At 56.4% G+C, this 19,097-nt stretch overlaps 6 protein-coding genes across 6 annotated transcripts; 4 read left to right on the forward strand and 2 right to left on the reverse strand.

Annotated features, from left to right (window-relative positions):
- Positions 1-1,005: 1,005 nt before the first annotated feature.
- VTJ04DRAFT_7682 (uncharacterized protein) lies at positions 1,006-2,406 on the reverse strand (the record flags this gene model as incomplete). The annotated part of the gene is made up of 2 exons (XM_069366036.1): positions 1,006-2,157; positions 2,224-2,406. The coding sequence occupies 2 exons, from the start codon at positions 2,404-2,406 to the stop codon at positions 1,006-1,008; spliced, it is 1,335 nt and encodes a 444-aa protein (XP_069217011.1).
- A 2,278-nt stretch (positions 2,407-4,684) lies between these two features.
- Positions 4,685-7,939, forward strand: VTJ04DRAFT_7683 (uncharacterized protein; the record flags this gene model as incomplete). Its single annotated transcript, XM_069366037.1, has 1 exon — positions 4,685-7,939. The coding sequence occupies one exon, from the start codon at positions 4,685-4,687 to the stop codon at positions 7,937-7,939; it is 3,255 nt and encodes a 1,084-aa protein (XP_069217012.1).
- A 1,033-nt stretch (positions 7,940-8,972) lies between these two features.
- VTJ04DRAFT_7684 (uncharacterized protein) lies at positions 8,973-11,007 on the forward strand (the record flags this gene model as incomplete). The annotated part of the gene is made up of 4 exons (XM_069366038.1): positions 8,973-9,528; positions 9,593-9,977; positions 10,042-10,220; positions 10,286-11,007. The coding sequence occupies 4 exons, from the start codon at positions 8,973-8,975 to the stop codon at positions 11,005-11,007; spliced, it is 1,842 nt and encodes a 613-aa protein (XP_069217013.1).
- A 344-nt stretch (positions 11,008-11,351) lies between these two features.
- Positions 11,352-13,482, reverse strand: VTJ04DRAFT_7685 (uncharacterized protein; the record flags this gene model as incomplete). The annotated part of the gene is made up of 3 exons (XM_069366039.1): positions 11,352-12,054; positions 12,112-12,426; positions 12,494-13,482. The coding sequence occupies 3 exons, from the start codon at positions 13,480-13,482 to the stop codon at positions 11,352-11,354; spliced, it is 2,007 nt and encodes a 668-aa protein (XP_069217014.1).
- A 1,462-nt stretch (positions 13,483-14,944) lies between these two features.
- VTJ04DRAFT_7686 (uncharacterized protein) lies at positions 14,945-16,158 on the forward strand (the record flags this gene model as incomplete). The annotated part of the gene is made up of 4 exons (XM_069366040.1): positions 14,945-15,132; positions 15,194-15,450; positions 15,525-15,914; positions 15,983-16,158. The coding sequence occupies 4 exons, from the start codon at positions 14,945-14,947 to the stop codon at positions 16,156-16,158; spliced, it is 1,011 nt and encodes a 336-aa protein (XP_069217015.1).
- A 667-nt stretch (positions 16,159-16,825) lies between these two features.
- Positions 16,826-18,142, forward strand: VTJ04DRAFT_7687 (uncharacterized protein; the record flags this gene model as incomplete). Its single annotated transcript, XM_069366041.1, has 2 exons — positions 16,826-17,187; positions 17,236-18,142. 2 exons carry the CDS (start codon positions 16,826-16,828, stop codon positions 18,140-18,142), a joined length of 1,269 nt encoding a protein of 422 aa, XP_069217016.1.
- Positions 18,143-19,097: the final 955 nt, after the last annotated feature.

Here is a 19,097-nt window from a genome sequence, read left to right on the forward strand (position 1 = left end):
CCAGAAACCCGGTTAGAGCACCTCGCGGAATAAAAAAGGGGGGTGACCAAATGCCGAGCCGACCCAAGACTGTGGTGAAGAATGGCAACTGGATGATGGGATACACGGCACGGCAGGAAATTGAAAATGACGCATTTCGCTACTCTATCCCGCGTCGCCGCCCCGTGCTCGTTACGAGATTAAACAGGGTCTTGCGGGGAAAGGCTACTGGAGATTTCGATCAGAGGATCATGGAAATGTGAGGATGGGAATAGGAGATGTAGGAATTCCCAAAATAAGACCGAAATAGATTGGGTGGAGGTCATCAAGAATAACATGAAACATGACAAGAATTTGATGCCACTGCTGCTAATGCGTGAGGATGGGATGGAATGAGACTGTGATGAGGCACACGGACTGGAAGAGTGGAAAGAGGGAAAAATCTGGAATCTAATCTGGCGAGAGGAGAGGGGGAGGAGAGGGGGGCGTATAGCTTTTTGCTGTTTCCATATCTAGCCGCAAGAGGATCAATATTAAGTGCCTTCCTCCAACGTACTCTCAGATCAGGTGCTGTTACGCCAAGTTCAAACATCAGGCACCTACCACTGAGCAGAGGACAGGACCGGCGAAAGAGCCCGTTACCTGGAAGTTGACGGGTAATCCCATTCATGGATGATGTGATAGACGCGGTGGATAGTGGAAGGAAAGAGACGGGAACCTGCTGGAATGATGCCTGCCATGCCATCCTGGACGGAGAGATCCCATGCCCGTCAACGAGATGAAGTGAACGCCTGGGAGTTGGCAACGGAGAGAACTCGGACAGGTGAGGTACCTCTAGCCACGGGTGGCTGCCCCGTGACGGTACGGGGCAGCAGACATCCGCTTCTTTCCCATGTATCACCTGGTCACCTGGGGGATTGAACTCCATGGATGCCACAAACCCTAAATGAGAGCATGAGGCACAGCTTACACCACCTCGCCTCAGATGCCTCTTGATGTACCCTTCTGATCTTAGGCCGCCGGCCCCTACCCTCCCTGCGGTCCGCGCCTCCGGACTATCCTCATCGCCTCGAACCCAATCTCCACCAGCACTGGTACAAAGATAGTGACTGCCATGACTTGCCCAAACCCCCAGTCATCCCCTTCATAGTTCTCCCCTATGCCAGTTGCCAGCTGCATTTGCAACGTTCGCAACCGCCATATCCCCCACAATACCGCCACCCCAAGACCGAGAGGCAGCAGTAGCACCGCAAACACAACTGGGGGTGACCAGCACTTGGAAAGCTTATCCCCTACTGCCACGATCAAGGCTCCTGTATTATCGCGGCCGCCAACCGACGATTCTCCCTCCCGATCTAGGTTGTCATTGTCCGAACCATCCCAACCCCTCGGCCTCCGGTGAAAGCGCCGGTAAAACTCCACTCGGCTCAACACCGACCGTACCAGCAGTCCAGAGGCGAAAAGAAGCACAAAAAGCGAGCTGGCCAGGTGGATTGCGCCAATAGCCTGACTCTCGCGCTCTGTGAGCCACTCGATTTGCGAGGGACCAGTATTCTCCTCACTGCCCCTGAAGCACAGCCTCGTCAGTGCCGCCCACTCCTCCGCCCGAATGATCGGCTCATCACCGTCGCCGCCACCGCCTCCACTGATCTCACCCGTCTCTGACTGAGCCGGCGACCAGGTACGCACCGAGTGCGAGAAGAAGGGATAGACGGAGGCGATGACAGCCGCGCCAAAGAGGATCTTGCGCAATACCATCCGCGCGTTGGAGAAGTTTCCCTCCTGACCCTGCCGCCCCTCCTGCTGTCTCTGGCCTCCAATCCTCGGAAAACGCACGATCCATCTCGGGGCAAACGCGAGTATGGCAACGGGATACACCAGCGGAAGGACTGTCGCCGCCGTTGCCAACGCCGCCGAGCGGGCTTCGTATTCGCCGACGAACAGGGCGCGAGGCGCGCTCGCGGGTTCCCAATCCTTTGGCACGAGAACGCCGGTGGTCGCGATGGCGATGGCGATGGCGAAGTAGACGGCCGAGTCGAAGAAGGCGGCCAGGGCGGCGGTGAGGACAATTTGGAGCGAGCGTTTGTGGTGGGGCTTGAGAGGGATGTAAGGGGTGAGTAAGAGAAGCAGGGAGAGGAGGGGGCCGAGGGCATTGGCCAGAATGTAGCCGACGGCGACCTAGTACCGGGTGAGTACACTATGTTTCGAGAAGACGCTCTGATATGTGCAGGATCCATAACATACACCGATGCCAGAGATATCTGGGATGCCGTATCCCCAAAGAGCGCCGCAGATAGGCACTCGACACTGCTGGAGGAGGGTATTGTTGAAGGAGGTCCGGCTGCGCACTTCGTCCGCGTAAGCGCCAAAGTCCTGGAAAGCGTCCAGACCTGTACAGTCGATCAACATATTCGTGTCGGTGGCCATGGTTAGTATTTACTATTGCCTCATGGCATCTAGAGAAGCCCGAATACTGCCCTTACTGGTCTTCTTGTCACTGAAGGGTTCCTTATTACCCTAGAGCATGTCTGTCTTGTTTCGATCAGGCTGTAAGGAGGAGTATGCCCGCCTCAAAAGCCACATCACGGACTTGGCTGAGCCTGACGTTGATGGGTGGACGAGCTGAATCTTGCAGGCTGGTGGCGTCCAACACAACGAGAGAAACCAGAGATCTCATTTCAATACTAATGATATTGGTATCTAGCTTATACAGGATACACCTATTTTTGGGATTTCAGCTCCACCAAATCGGGGCTTGAGGCTTAGGGGAAACAACGCATCGTGTGAACACAAGTGGATGTAAACCCCCTTATAAGTATAAAACCTCTGGTGGCTCCCATGCCCTGAGACAGGAGCCGAGGCGGAGTGATTGTACTCTCGCAAGAGCTCACAATGACGATATTCTCAGCAACAACTCTCTTCGTCGTTGTCCTTGTTTTGCATGTACTAGGCTGTGACGCGACCGCTGCGACGCCTCATGGTCATGGGCCGGTCGCTGCCGCGGTGGTTACGCCACCTCCGGCCATACGCGCCGCAAGGCACAACTGGGCAAGGCAAAATGGGGACGACGGCTACGACACATGTGGATTGTACTCTAAGTGCATGCCTCCTAGAGGCCCTCGGCCATCATCCGTTGCTGACTGAACACTCCAGCCACGGATTTGGATTTCGCTCTGCGTTGCTGGCCAGGGTGGACTTGCACCACGGAGCAAGTCTTGACGGCGACGGCTCCAAGGCGAAGCGGCCGTTTCGTCACCTGCTGCGGGCGATACGAGACCGACTGTGAACTTGCATACACTGCGTGTATTGATTCGACAGACGCCGCGCAATTCCCAACTTCGGACCCCAATGTCCTGACTTGGTGGGTGTTGGAAAACAGAGACAGGGGCACGATTAGCGCGGCTGACTAAAGTTGTTGAGCTACAGTACCTACGGTGCTTCGACGCTCTGCCAGACATATAGCTGGGTTAACGATGGAGCGATTTTCTTTGACTGCGACCGGACAGGGGGTGTCATCCCCATGGTGCCATATACTCCAACCACGAGCACATCCAGAAGAACCACGAGCACATCCAGAAGAACCTCGGCGACCTGGGATGATGAGACAATACTCCCTACCCAAATAAGCCCAACCCTGACGACGCCCCAGGACGGTGAGACAAGAGCCCCTACCGAAATAAGCCCAACCTCGACGACGTCCCACAGCACCTCTCCCTCTCCTCATATTCATTATAGCCCCGCATTGAACGATGCCGAGAAGATTGGGATTTGTGTGGGCACCGGGGTTGTTCTCATCATTGTCGTTGCGTCTACCACTTTTATAATGAAACACAAACGTTCGCAGCAGGCCTATGGTGGTGGTAACGTTGGCGGTTTGGATGCGAGGCAGCAGCACGTTGGCACAGAGTTGGCGAACATTCAGGCGGTTGCGGGAACAAACATCAGGTACGAATCTCACACAGTAGTGGATGGGGCTCGATAGTGTTTCTATGAGTCTATCAACCTAGGGACCGTAGCAAGCTCAAGCATTCCGAGTCGTAACAAACAAGTCCTGAAGGATGAGGTGGTTGATGAGAACGGAATTTCCAAAACGGGCAACTCGCGGGGCTCCAAAGACCAAAGAAAGGCTGGTACTCCAGGTACCTTACCTATCAACCCTGAGCCCTTCAGTCCCCTCTTGGCGGCCAGGGTGCCCCACCCCGCGATGACAAGGATGACATGCATGGGCCACGAGGCATGATGCACGTCGGGTCTTTGGGGGCCCTCTTGCCTTTCAGATGCATTTTCTTCGTCATCACGACTCGACTCTCGAAAGATGCGCTTCTGTCCAGCTTCGTCCTAAAAGCGAGTGGTCGGTGGACACATGCTCCAACCACGTTAGCCTCCCATTTTCCAATTGCAGGCCACCACTTGGGCTTGACAAACGACGTCACGCACCCAGCGAAAACCACGTTGTCCTCGACGGAGCCGATGCCATGCAGTCCGTTGCCCTTGCGTCTTCCACTCCTACTTGAGCCCGCTGTCCGCCCTCCGCGCTCGAATCAACACCCTCTTCCTTGACATGTCCCGGATGCGGGCTCCTCTAGCCAGTGTCACGTCATCTTTCTCAAACCTTGCCACAACTCCTTTGTGAGAAACCGCGCCGCAGGAGGCGGCTGTGCTGCGCGTGTTCCGTCTTGCCCCGCGCTCGTCGTCTTCGGTCACCATGGCCTCGTCTGGAACACCCCCGCGCTCTCCTCTGCCCGACGCATTCGACCCGTCGTCGACGAATGTTTACTCCCTCCATCGCGCTGTCCGTGCCCGATGCTCCGAATATGTCCGCAGCCACCGCTTACGCATCAAGATTGGCACCTGGAACGTTGCTGCTTGCCCCGGTACCGACAAAGACCTTGCTCGGTGGTTTGTTGATGGTGAGGGCCTTGATCCGGCGCTTGGCTCGTCTTCTAAGCCTCCAGACGCCACGGACCCCAGATGGGCCGAGTCGAACACTGGAGTGCCTCATGGTGATGAGGAAGCGATCCAGCTCGCCGGCGACAAGATTGGCTTGTATGTGCTCGGTCTCCAGGAGGTTAATGTCCTGACGGCCCCGGGTCAGTACATGACATGGATCTACGGGGCAGATGAAGCAACCCCTGCCAAGTGGAAGGCGGCTTTGGAAGCGGCACTACCAGAGGGCTACCAACTCGTCGTCTCGGAGCTGCTTGGCGGAATGCTGCTGCTCATCTATGCTTCTCCAGAGGTTGCTCCGATAGTCAGTAACGTCAGCACCAGCGTCATCCCCGCCGGTGCCATGGGACTCTTAGGCAACAAAGGCGGTGTGTGCACACGTATTGTCCTGGGAGAAGCCACACAGCTCGTATTCGTCAACTCCCACCTGGCGAGCGGCATTGAGGACTATTATCTGGAACGCCGCGTCGGCCAGGTCCAGCAGCTCACGGCCCAGGCTCGGTTCAGCCCCATCGTCATCTCCGGCGTGTCCGAAGAGGAGCCGACGAAAATCGGCGATGAGGACTTTGCCTTTTGGTTTGGCGACCTCAACTTCCGCCTCGACCGCTTGCCCGGTGATGACATCCGTCGCCTGCTGATGCTCCACACTCGTGGCGAGTATGACTTGTCCAAGAGGAATTTGCGCCGCGAGAGTTCGCTTGAGGGCGAACCCGTTGTCATCCAGGCAGAGCCCTCTCGCTCGGCCCCTCCAACTGCTGTGCAGGAACAACCCGAGCCGTCCAAATCCCAGGATGGCGATGATGACTCACTGAACCTTCCTGATCCTGACGAATTCCCTGAGAATCCTCACGATGATCCGGCCTCACTCCAGTCGACCATCGACTCGCTGCTACCGCACGACCAGCTCAAACGCCTGATCAAGGAGCGCAGGGTGTTTCATGACGGATGGCGCGAGGGGCCAATATCCTTCTTGCCCACTTACAAGTATGACGTCGGCACTGTCGCCTTGTTCGACTCGAGCGAGAAGCAACGCCCGCCCAGCTGGTGTGACCGAATCTTGTTTCGCACACGCGCAGACCTAGAAAAATACAACCAGAAGGTCCAGGAAGAGGAAGAACGGCGCAGGCGCGATGAGGAGCTGAAGGCCCGCGGTGTCGAGGAAGCTGATGATGAGAACATTCTGTTTTCCTACGACCCCGAGACCGATGGAGAGGAGCCGTCAAAGCAAACAATAGTGGAGTATGATTACGATGAATACGATGAAAACGACGACGCGGGAGGCCAGGTTAATGATGATGCGCGCCCCCAAGAGGCTCCTAGCAGGATACACCTCGAGCTGTACACATCACACCAGAGGATTACATCGTCTGACCACAAGCCGGTCAGCGCCATCTTCAGCATCAACTTTGACGCCGCAGTGCCCGAACTAAAGGCCAAGGTTCATGCCGAGGTGGCTCGCCTGCTGGATCGTGCAGAAAACGAAGGACGTCCTGTCGTCACGGTTGTCTTGGACCACACTGATGGCCGTCCCTCTTCTAACGGCTCAGAATCATCTTCACCACACGTCGACTTTGATGACATCGAATTCATGAAGAAGTCGACCGCCTCGCTCACCCTGGCCAACACGGGAGGTGTGCCGGCGACGGTGTCCTTCATAGACAAGCCTGTTGCGGCTGTGGATGATGATGGGAGCACGGTTCCATGGTTAACCACGTGGTTTGTCCATGCCGACGCTCCGAATGGCGACACCTCCTCTGTAGTCCTGGGGAAGGAGGTCACATTACAGCCTGGCGAGACCTTGAGTGCTGTGCTTGACGTCTTGGTCGACGATGTCGCACAAGCCAGGGCACTGAACGAGGGCGAACTCGTTCTGGAAGAGGTTCTGGTCTTGCGGGTTGCTCATGGCCGGGATCACTTTATCCCAGTTCGGGCGTCCTGGTCCCAAACATGCATCGGCCGTTCAGTGGATGAGCTGATACGGGTTCCCGACGGCGGCATACGTGCCCTAACAGCCTCCTTGCAAAAGGAAGGCCGCAAACCGGGCGCTATTCCGTACGATCTTCCAGTTCACCGCCCAGCCCCTAAGGAGCTCTTCCGCCTCACCGAAGCCGTTGAAACACTGGCTCAACGAGTTGTAGCCGATTCTCAAATGCTCGACGATGTCGTAATACCGACTGATCCGGGCTGGCCATTTGACGAAGCCACCTGCAAATCCGCCGACTCTGACGCCCGCAGGACCCATGCGATTGGAATCCTGCGCGCTCTAGATTTGGACCAGCAGATCCAGTCGGCCTTTCCCCCCGAGACTCCAGCCCTCGAGCGACTTGAGGCCGTTGCCCAAACCCTTCTGCTTTTCCTTCGCGCTCTTACAGACGGCGTCATTCCGCCGCAGCTTTGGAACCGCATCGACCAGGCTGCAAGCTCCATCCCATCACTTGCAAACCCCGCCACGGGCAACAACTTGAACGCCATTCCCACAACCATGAACGACGCAACACTTGAGAACGACCGCTCCACGGTCCTTGACATACTCCAGTCTGCACCGAATCACAACATCTGTTTCGTCTTTCTCACTTCCACCCTCGCGCGAGTGGTGGCGGAACTGACGCCCCTGTCGAAGGCTGAGTGGGATGTGCTTAGGAAGGATGCCGCCTCTTTAACTTCAACAGCGGTTTCGTCCTCGGCTGCCTCGGTCTCCTCCGTTTCCTCAAATACCGCCGGCGCATCTGGCGGTGGCGCTTCGTCCGTCGCGCGCGGGATTGGCGGAGTCTTTGGCGGGGTGGGCCGACTGGTCAGGCGGAGCACGTTGGGGGTTGATCCCGTCGCGGCCACGGCGATCGCCGCTCTGGAAAAGAGGAGGGCCAGGGAGAGACGGATCGCAGAATTGTTTGCGGATGTGGTTTGTCGTGGACTTGAGGGGTTCACGGAGGGAAAAATGGGGGCGAAGGAGAGGAGGGTTGCGGAGGCGAGGAGGAGGGCGGTGCTTGAATTGTTCTTGAGGCGGAGGGAATGATCTGAGGGTTATAGAGAAGGGTGAGATCGTTGTGTTTTCCTGGGTTTGTGTTCATTTGGGAAAGGAGTGGTATATGGCTCGGACTCGAATGGCTTGAGGGGTAGTGTAGACGGGGATGATGGCGTTTGCGGTGCTTTCTGGTGTATACCAGACTCAGGGGATTATACAGATGTTGATTTGCTGCCAGAGCGCATTCACCCTAATTATTTGATCCGCTCAGTCCAACTACATATTTTCAGCGCGACATCGCGCTCTCTTTCGTCAGGGAGTATATCTTTAGTTGAGTGCAAAGCACGGAGGTCATCGAACAGCCAGCCAGGGACAGGGCGAAGCGCAAACCCAGCCCGGTCTCGTCCCGGTCCCGGGCCGGGCTTCTAGAGAGCAATGTTACGCGTCCGTCTCGTTTTTCCGGGTACTTACGTAGGGGTTTATATTGTCATTGTCCTATTTTCAGGGCCACACGATATTTTCCCCCGCTTGGCGTCCATTTCCTGGGTCGTTGAACCGCCTGTCCGGATGTGAACCTGGAATACTACCTTAGTTTAGAGAGCAGTTGTTGCGGTGGGAGAGGCCAGATCTGGCCAGACCGACGGGCAATATAAGCACTTCTCCGCACTCCGTGGCAGACTGGCATGCAGACGTGACGTAGACAGTAGTAAATAATCAGATGCTACGATCGGTGACGCGTGGTTTGTACATGGTACCTGGCCGAGTTCGTTTTCCGTGGGCGATTGCCGGTGGTAGGATCCGAAGTGTGAAGACCCCTCTTTGTGTCCAACATCACCACCATAAAGAGGAATACGGAGCATGTGTTGCGCAGCTGGGAGGTCATTACTGGCTATTGAAACGAGTGGTAAGTGTTTAAAAAGATTGAATGTCACAATTCTCTTTGGATGGGTTTTCTGATGGCGGTTAGGGCAACCCTTCCGGACATGGCAACGCAACGTCCAGGCTGTCTGCTTAAATGTCTTCATCGAGCCTTTTACAGCCTGATGGCTTGAGTTCTTTTCCATTGTCTTAACAGAAAACAAGGATGAAAACGACACATTCCTTGCTTCTCCCCTTGGGAGGAGCGCTGCTCTCTCTCCTCCCCGTTGCTGGTGCCCGCGCCAATTGTCCTCTCTATGGACCTCTGCTCCCTAACCCAACCAACCTCTTCAGCGAACCCGCCATCCACAGCGTTGCGGCTGCGCTAGATGAAATCTTTTACCAGGCCATCGACAACAACACCAACACGGGTTCGGAGCGCTTTTCGTACGCCATCGAGGTCTTCACTGCGAGCGAGGACAAGCCGATATGGGCGCGGTACTGGACCGCGCCGAACTTGGCGACGCTCAACACGACCGGCGTGAGACGCGTGGACGGGGACACGGTCTTTCGCATCGGGAGCGTGACCAAGATCTACACCGTGCTGGCGTTTCTGGCGGCGGTCGGGGACGGAGTGTGGAATGATCCGGTGACTAAATACCTGCCGGAACTAGCGGAGCTGGCGAAGAATAATGCAAGGAAATCGCCGATTTATGCCACGGACTGGGAGTCGATTACGGTTGGGTCCCTAGCTGGGCAGACGTCGGGGATCATACGTGATTGTGAGTTGCTTCGCCAGGAGGGGCCAACATACCAACCCTTGAGAATGCTGACCACTTGGTCCAGACGCCCTCCTGGGAGAGCTCAGTTACCAGATGGACATGGAAATTCTCCATGTTCTAGGTTTCCCGCCCCTCCCAGTCGAGTCTTTCCCGCCTTGTGGCACCTGGCCAACGTGTAATCGGACGCAACTGTATGAAGGACTAGCTCGGCTCCCGCCATCGTTCCCTCCCTTTGTCACTCCTGCTTACTCGGACCTTGGTTTCGTTCTGCTGGCCCATATTGCCGAAGGCATCACCGGAAAGCCATGGAAAGAGATTCTCGAGGACACGGTCTTGAAACCTCTCGGGCTGACTCACACTTTTTATGAGACTCCCGACGACTCACTAGGAGTGATCCCGGGCCCAAGGAACCGGACGTCGTGGGCTGGGAACTTGGGTGAGGAGTCATCGTAAGTTCATGGTCCAGCTTCATCTCATCAGATGATAAACGTACAAGTGCTGACAAGGAAACAGAACCGGCAACATGTACGCATCAGCGAGCGATATGTCGGCCCTCGGCCGCGCCATCCTCCGCTCAACTCTGATCAATCCCGCCATGACACGGCGTTGGTTGAAGCCAGCGTCGTTCAGCTCCGATCCTAGAGCCTCCGTCGGCACGCCTTGGGGTATTCGGCGAGTTCAGTTGGATAAGAGTAAGTATCCGTTCAAATGTCAATCATCTGGAATAAGCTGTCCGCTAACCGTGACATCTACGCAGACCAAACCTACCAGTTTGTACACACATATAACAAACTCGGCAGCATCGGATCCTACAGCGCTCTTCTGGCTCTCATCCCAGAACTCGACCTCGGCTTCACCGTCCTCGCAGCAGGCGAGATTCCCGGTGGACTCCCCACGGCCCTCGCCGAAGCCCTCAGCGAAACCTACATCCCCACCATCTCCTACGTCGCCCGCGTCCAGGCAGCCGCCACGTACGCAGGGAGATATGTCCACGAAAGCCTCTTAGCGCTCGAGAACGGAACCTACAGCGAGAGCGACCCGGACTTTCCTCCACCCGGATTTTTGAACTCTTCGCTCATCATTACCGCTGACCCCTCTGGCCCCGGGCTGGGCGTCGAAGCGTGGATCTCCAACGGCACGTACATGGCGTGGATCGCGACCGCCATCTCGGCCAACGTGTCCGCCGAGTACATGGCCAACCTGAATCCGTCGGTGAGGCTGTACCCGACAGGACTGGAGGAGAAGGCGGTGGATGGGAGAAGGGAGAAAGTCGCGTTCAAGGCCGTGTTTGAGGACGTGTCGGCCCCGGATACACCGGGAGGGAACTACGTGACGGAATGTGCGTCGTGGGTGGGCGTTACGGGAGTTGTGTACGGTTCGATGCCGCTGGATTTGTTTGTGTTTGAGTTTGGGGAGGATGGGAAAGTTGTGGCAGTGGTAAATGAGGCTTTGAGGGCTAGGTTGGTGAAGGTGAGCTGAGGAAACTTGGGCTTGTGAAGATGGCGAGTCATGACAAATGTCGGTGAAACAATCTCCAGGCGATAGTGAAAGAAACATAACTTGGTAATGTTGACGTTGACGGGAATACAACCCATGATCATTGAGACAGAGGTAAGAGCGAGATTTCGTGACACTGGAGGTATACAGCAGTCATGAGAGGTTGTTGTAGTCTTGAAACCGCAATTGAACTGAGGTATGGCAGACAATGATGATTGTACTGGCGTTGATATATCTGTTGTCCATCAGTTACTTAGCCAAGCGGGTTATGATGTCGAAGATATGCTATCATTCCGCCTGTGAGGACATCACGGGACTGCCGCCCTTCAATCCGTCCTCGCCGTAACCGCAACCCCTTGCAAAGCACCCTCATCTCGCCACTCCTTGAGTTTTTGCATATACCCCGCAATCCCCTGCGACCAGTTCCCCTGCCTCGCCTTCTTGAACTGCTCGGCTGGGTCCGCCTGCTGATTCACAAACTCGCCTTCTCCCGTAATGTAGCCCGGCGTGCACCCCAAGAGGGTCGTATGCCACGTCGCCCGCTTCACCACCTCCATGGACCAAGCCTCCTCCGCCGGGACGGTCACGTCGATAATGGCTCCCTTTCCTGCCTTCGCCTCCGCCTGCTGCAGGAAATACACCGTGTGTTCCGCCCCGACCTCGAGCGTCAGAACGTTATTCGCCGACTGCCCTGACTGGGTAAGGGGCATGAAGAACAGGTTGGGGAACCCGCTCGAGCAGATGCCGTGGAGAGTCGCCGCGCCCTGGGTGTTCCACTTGTCGTCCAAAGACCTGCCGCCGCGGCCGTAGATCTCAATGCCTGTGCGAACAGCAGGGCTGCCGCCGCCGACCGCAGGGGTGACGTAACCGGTGCTGAGGACGAGGATGTCAAGGGGGTATTCCTTGCCGGCGACAACGAGGCCGCGTTCGTTGGCGGCGTCAACGCCCTTGCCATCCGTGTCGACCAGGTGGACGTGGGGAAGATTGAAGGCTTGGAGGTATTCATCACTGAAGGTTGGGCGTTTGCACCTGGACTACAGTCAGACGAGGGTTGTGAAAGGGGAAAAGACCAAAAGGGTGACAAACCATGACGGATACCACGCCTTAAGCTTCGCGGCCGTCTCAGGATCCTTGACGATTTCCTCTGTCCGGCGGCGCACCCTTTCGGAGTGCGCCAGGTCAAGCTTGTGCAAGCGGGCGATGTGTTGCTGGATCGCCTCGGGAGTAGGCTCGACGATGGGCCACCTCGGCGAGCCGATCACTGCCGAATAGGAAGGCATCTCTGTCCAGCCATCGGCCACCAGGTTCTCCTGGCCCTCTTCGGCACTGTCTGTCACGTACGAGTCGAAGTTCAGAGACCTCTCTCGCTGCCACCCTTTCTTCGCTGCGATCTTTGTCTTCCTGTAGGGGGAAAAGTCAATATTATTACATGTCAGGAGCGTCTTCTGGACTTGGAGCCTCAACTCACCATTCTTCCGGATCAGTCGGGCGCTGACCACGCCATGATACCGCCGATGGTGTACGTTGGAACACATAAAGCTCCTTGGCGAACTTTGCCAGTTTAGGCACAACTTGGATGGCGGTAGCGCCGGTGCCGATGATGCCCACACGCTTGCCCTCGAGCCCAGTCAAGGTCTGATCTTCAGGGCTCCCGCCAGTGACCTTGTAGTTCCAGCGCGCAGTATGGAATATTGGGCCAGCAAACGACTCCAACCCCGGGATCTTGGGCACTTGGGGTGTCGTGAGAACACCCGAGGCGATCAGGACGTACTGCGCCTGCAAAACTAACTCCCGACTCGGCTCGGACGGGCCCCGGCCCTCCGTGACCTCGATCTTCCACAGCTGCGCAGCATCATCCCATCTCACCGCCTTAACATTGGTCCGGAAGAGGGTCTTGTCGTGCAAATCCCACTTCGTCGCGATGCGCTCGGCGTGCTCGCGAAGCTCGCTTCCGGACGCGTACTTGTGGGTGGGCACATATCCCGTCTCCTCCAGCAGTGGCATATAGGTGTAGCTCTCAACGTCACAATGCAAGCCGGGATAGCGGTTCCAATACCAGGTCCCGCCGAACCCGCCCGCGGCATCGACGAGGCGGAGGTCATTGGGGCCGGAGACGAGGCCGGCTTCGATCAGGCGCACAGCGTAGAGAAGCCCGCCATATCCAGCACCCAGAATAAGGAACTTGTATACAGTGCTCTCGTCGACGGGAGAAGGCTTGGCGTTGAGGGCCGCGTGGTCCACGAAGGGATCCTCGGCCAGAGCACGGAATCTTTCGTGCTCGGCCTTCTTCAGGGGCACAAACTGGGCCAAACCATCGGGCCGTAGGCGTTTGATGGCTTCGGCCTGGTACTTTTGGGACAGCTCAAACAGCTTCAGGTCCTCGGGAACGGGGACGGGATGGGCCCCATTGGTCCCGTTGACGTGGGTGCCATTGGGAGCTACCGCGTCGGTCGACATGGTGAAAATCCGATGTTCAAAAGGGAGAAAAGGCTGGAGGATTGCTCATTCCCCTGGCTGGACAAGACAGCGCCATGCTGGCCAGGCTTTTATATGGACTCGACGTGCGAGCTGTATGCAGCTGGTCCCCGTTGACATTCGCCCCGGATCGGCTGGTGGTCGATGGAACGGTATGAAACCCCAGGCACCGGCTACCCCATCCGATGGCTACTCTCCACGGAGCCGGACAAATACTACAGTCCGGTCGATCGAAAACCCAGGAACGAATCCGAGATGTCCCAACATGGGTCGTATTCGGCTTGCACATAGGCATACCGCCGAACGCGGGTTGAACAGCAACGCAAACACCGTCACTGGCGGACCAGGAGCGGGTGGGTTGTTGGAAGCAATAATGGCACGATGCGGAATTGTTAGTAAGACGCTGCTCTAGTGAATACCAGCCTCACAACCTACAAGAGATGCATGGATCCGAATGGACACATCCAACGTGTGTGGGCCTTGCGAGCTTGCTGGGCCATTGCGTTCGATAGGCAAGATGAGGGGAGAGGGGGAGAGGTTGTATATTGATGAACGTTGTTAATTTTTGGTTGTCTGAGCGTGCCGTCATCATCAGTCATCGCGGGTGGCAAACATAGGTTAGTATTCCGTAATGATCGACAAGATGTGTTGGAGATTCAGGGGCAACAAAACAAACCCCGAGCATCAGCCTACTGTGTAGAACTTCAGCACTTTGACTCGGGAAGAGCCGCGCGTCTAACGCGACTTGGGAAATAAGGTTAACATTGAGGTTAATAGCTAGTAATACACACCTACTAACTTCTATCTCGAGTTGCCGGATGGTTATAGTAGCCACATGGTTAATTGGTAGTGAGGAAAACGCATGAGAGTGTAACGCGAACCCGACCCTTCAAGTCTTGAATTCACGACTCCTTCATCTTTCTCCCCTCAACGACCAGCAAAGCCGAAAAAAAGCGAGCAGCATCTTACCCCCTGAAAGACACCCTTCCACCAACTCCACCCTCCAAACCTCTCTCCAAACAGCCAGCAAGCATTTCGGAGTCCCGACTTGACCAACAGCCTGCAACCGACCCCATATTGCATGGGATTGGTGCTCTCCAATGCAGGTGGTCAGCACAGGGCGCCTTGGACATTTTACCCCAGTGGGGTAACGGCGAGGAAAAGTACCGGAATGCTGCTCCACGGCATCGGTTGCAACAGTGACAGTACATATGCACATCTCTCATGCACCCCTCTCTTGCAGAATTCGGCATCATGCAACTCTCATCGGCTGGTTGACATCGGGCTCCGACCGACGCCGTTTCGGGGTGGCTTGCGTTGATGATGCCGAATATGCGTTACACATATGAACCAACACTCGCGCCCAGGATGACTGCCATATCGCCGAGAGTCCAGTGACCTTCCAAAGCACCGGGCTGTTGGTTTCTGATAGTATCGGCCTCTCATGGATCCCGCCTCGCTCCCCGATTTTGACCAGCTGCCCAAAGTCGAAGGGCAACCCCAAGGATGCGCCTGGGGTCTCTTTGACAAGGATGGGAAGAAGGACGTCCTTGGTACTCTCAACTTTCTAACCCCCAAAATTGTTGCTGCTGCTGCCACTGAGATCAAAGAGGGCATCTCTATTTCTCTCAAGTAAGCTCGCCCTTCATAGTCGCTCCAGTTATCCGGAGTCAGACCTACTCACGCAACTTAGCTGGCCACTCAACGCCATCAAAATCCCCACAGGTCGTAAGCAGACTGTTCACCGTGCCTTTCCCTTGAGGGATGCGGGCTTCGACGCGGACGGCTGGGATGATGAACTCGAGTTCAACACCCAGTCTAGCAGCCAGTGGGACAGCCTCTGCCACGTCACCAAGGATGGCCTCGCCTACAACGGTGTGAAGGCTGCTTCCAAAGACGATATCTCAGCGGAGACGACTGCTGAGAACACCCTTCCCACGGTGGATCAATGTAGGTAGTGATCACATCACTGCTGCCGAACAATCGGTCTCTGCGTGTGTAATAACCGAGCTGACATTGTATAGGGCATGTCCGGGGTGCTGTTGCTGGCCGTGGAGTCTTGATCGACTGGAAGCTGTACCACGAGGAGACCACAGGCACCCCATTTCACGCTCTTGACGGGTATCGTATTACGGTCGAGGACCTAGAAACGGCGGCCAAGCACTTCGGCGTTGAGTTCAGGCACGGTGATATCCTTATCGTCCGTACCGGAATCACCGAGATCCTCGAGGCCCCGACGCCTGCGGATTTCGAGAAGTTCCAGCGTGTGACATTGGCAGGTGTGCATGGCACCGAGGAGACGGCTCGGTGGCTGTGGAACCACCGTTTCGCCGCCGTCGCCGGCGACTCTATGGCTTTCGAGGCCCTCCCACCACTGAAGCCTGACGGGACCGTAGCTCGATACACAGATCTAGGTGAGTCCACTAGTGGTATCTGGAGAATCTCTGTGTGTCGAGCAGTCGTGCTGATGCCCCAGAAATAGCTCTGCATCCCTGGCTTCTCACCCAGTTCGGCATGCCGATCGGTGAGCTTTGGGATCTCAAGGCGCTGAGCGAGCACTGCAAGAAGACGGGTCGGTACACCTTCTTCCTCACCTCGGTTCCTTTGAACCATCCTGGGCTCATCGCATCGCCCCCGAACGCCCTTGCCTTGTTTTAATCGTGCCTTTTTGGATGCTTTCATCCAGATGGTTGGCCTATCAAGCCACGCGGCAGTTCAAATTTACCGCGCGCTTAGGCGCTTATGAATGTCTGTGGAGGTCGGCGTGGTTGGTGATGGCACAATTATCCCTCTGTGTCTTGTTTGTCAGCTGTCTGGATTCCCCAACCAGCGTGTCTGTATTGTACAAAAGATGTTCCCCTTCCGGGCTCTCCGAGAATCCCACGCTGTAACTTCATATATGTACAACCCCAACCATGCTGGCTTCTGGCGTCGGAGTGCCGACGAGGGAGTCTAGCAAATTTGGCTCCCAAGCATGATTGCGGCGTAGCAACGGCCAGGACGGCGATCCAGGCCCAATTCGGCTGGAGGCCAGCGTTTAACAAGGATGTGAACACGGTTTCAAGGTTCATCCACCAATCCACCAGCTCAAGCGGACCCCTGAAACGCTAAAGCACACATCTGCGATTCCCCAGGAACTTGTGTTTCCGCTACCAGCGCTTCACAATCTCTCTGTTCTGGTAGTATTTGTGTCCCATCCCCTGTCAAAACATGACGCACCGTGCTCCCGTCAAACATCGCTGTCCCGTTGGGGCAACCCTTCTTCAAACCACCACCTCTTTCCGTCTCTCGAGGCCCAGATTGCCTGCCTGGAGCAATTTTCACAATGACCATCACCGGCCATAAGGGCACCGCCCTGGGCCCTCTCACCACGGCATGGAAGATGCCCGATGAATGTTCGGTGAACATCGTCAACTGCGCCACCTGCGGCGAAGGCTTCCGGGGCCAGCAATGTGTCCTCAGGGAAGGGGAAGCGCGAGCTGAGGATCACACAAGATGCTGGCCGCCAGCCACGCCGGGAGCCGGCTCCCCGTCGTGGCCGTTCATGGGTTGGGGATACTACTCCCCCGGAGTCTCGTGTCCGGTGGGCTACACGGCCGCGTGCACCGCCGAGTACGGCGGCCGGTCCGAATGGGCTAACCAGTTCACTCTGGTACCCGGTGAGACAGCCATCGGGTGCTGTCCAGTGTATGTCGCGATTTGGCCTTGAAGCACTCACCTAGCTGATCTGTTCAGGGGCTACACCTGCGATAACCGCAACGGCAACACGTGCGTCATGGAGGCAGACCGAGGCCATACGGTAGTCGCTACGACAGGGAACTGCGACGACCGCGGCATGGTCAACATTGGGACTGCGACTTTCCCCGACATCATCACCTTTACCGCCACGGACGGGGATTCCAGCGGCGATGTGGTGACAAAAACCCGCGACATTGTACTTCTCGCACCCATGTTCCAGCTCAACTACCAAGCGTCCGACCTACCACGGGCGACAAGCACGTCAACAACCACCTCCACAACGTCAGACCAAACCGGCCCAACGATAACCTCCGGTCCGCTCGCTTCTGGCGCCTCCAACCCCAACTCCGACTCCAACAACGACTCCTCCTCCTCCAGCTCAGGCCTTTCCATAGGCGCAACAGCGGGCATCGCTGTCGCCGCCGCCATCATCACCCTCCTCCTCGCCGCCCTGGCCTGGTTCATCTGGTCTCGACGCCAGCGCCAACGCACCTCCCAAGCCCCGGCCGAGCTTCCCACCGAAACCCACCAACCCTACCACAACGGCACCTTCAGTCAAACCACGGCGACCGCAGTGCAAGAATACGAAGGCTCGTCGTGGCCACCAGACCACAAATTCCCTGCCGCATACGCGAACTATGCGGGCTACTACTACCCTCCGCCTGCGCCGGCGGGGGGCGGGCCGTTGCCGAGCGAGTTGGATACCGGATATCGCGGAGGGGAGATGTGGGCCGGGGGTGTGCCGCAGGAGATGGACGCCGGGGGGTTGGATCGGGCGGAGCTGGAAGGCGGTAGGGATATGACGGGTCCAACAACAACGACAGGGACGGGGGTGGTGGGATCAACACCACCGACGGCGGGGACAGGTAGCGGCGCAGGTAGCGGCGGGTCTGTGGGAAGGTGAAAGACGGAAATGCTGGATATGATTAATTCCAACAACAAATGGCAATGCTTTTCAAAAGTGCCGAGCGTTGGTTCAATCCCTCTCCTTCAGTGTGGACTTTCATGCTGCTTCTCGGGAGACCAGAGGAAGCAGGGTGCTTAGGAAACGAGCATGCTTCCATACCACTAGCTTTGCGATGATCATGGAACAAGAGGGTTTCTCCTCCTCCCTACTCCAGGTACCTGAGGCAGTGGTCTGTTGACTTGTGGGACCCTAAAGAAGCGAGCAGGTACCGAAGAGGATATGACCTCAGGGTCTTATACACATTCGTGACCAGCCATGGGATTTGCGAAGGTGGATGGACTGGCGTTATTGAAGTTGCGGATAGTTGGACTTGGTAGAAGGTGGGAATGGAGGCGAGATTGTAACTACTGCTCGTCATCGGAGTTAAGGAACGTGCATTTCACCCGCTGGACTTGGTTTGATAGAGAGGAACAAGTCCATGGAAACAGATACCAAGAAACATCAAGCCATGGAGAGATACGGCTAGTAGTCAGAGAATAACAGAGGTATCAAATAGGAGGTAATCAACTCAGAGCTAGCATCACAGGACCAAGCAATACTACTCCTGACCCCGAGTCCACCGTATCTAGTTCACTCTGCTAATGAAAAAGCGCTCTTGCACCCTCGGAAGGGTGAAGAGTGTAGGGTATAATTCCTCGTGAGCCTTCGCAGTGCCACCCTCTCCTTAACACAACTCTTCTCTTCCCGCTTCCGTCCATGCGACCCCCCAGACTCCAGAGAAAAGTCTCGGCGAAAAGCCAATGCCATATACCCTCTAACCCGGTTACAAGTCTTGAAAAACAAAAGGAGGAAAAATAACACCTACTAGCACCGTCTAAACACCTAGCAGCCCCGCGCTCAGCGCTAAAGGGGGACTGCCTCCCCCAACATGCACTCAATCCTTCAGGCGACG

The sequence above is a fragment of the Mycothermus thermophilus genome, assembly GCF_041956435.1.
Source record: "Mycothermus thermophilus strain CBS 625.91 unplaced genomic scaffold VTJ04scaffold_5, whole genome shotgun sequence".
Classification (NCBI taxonomy): Eukaryota; Fungi; Ascomycota; class Sordariomycetes; order Sordariales; family Chaetomiaceae; genus Mycothermus; species Mycothermus thermophilus.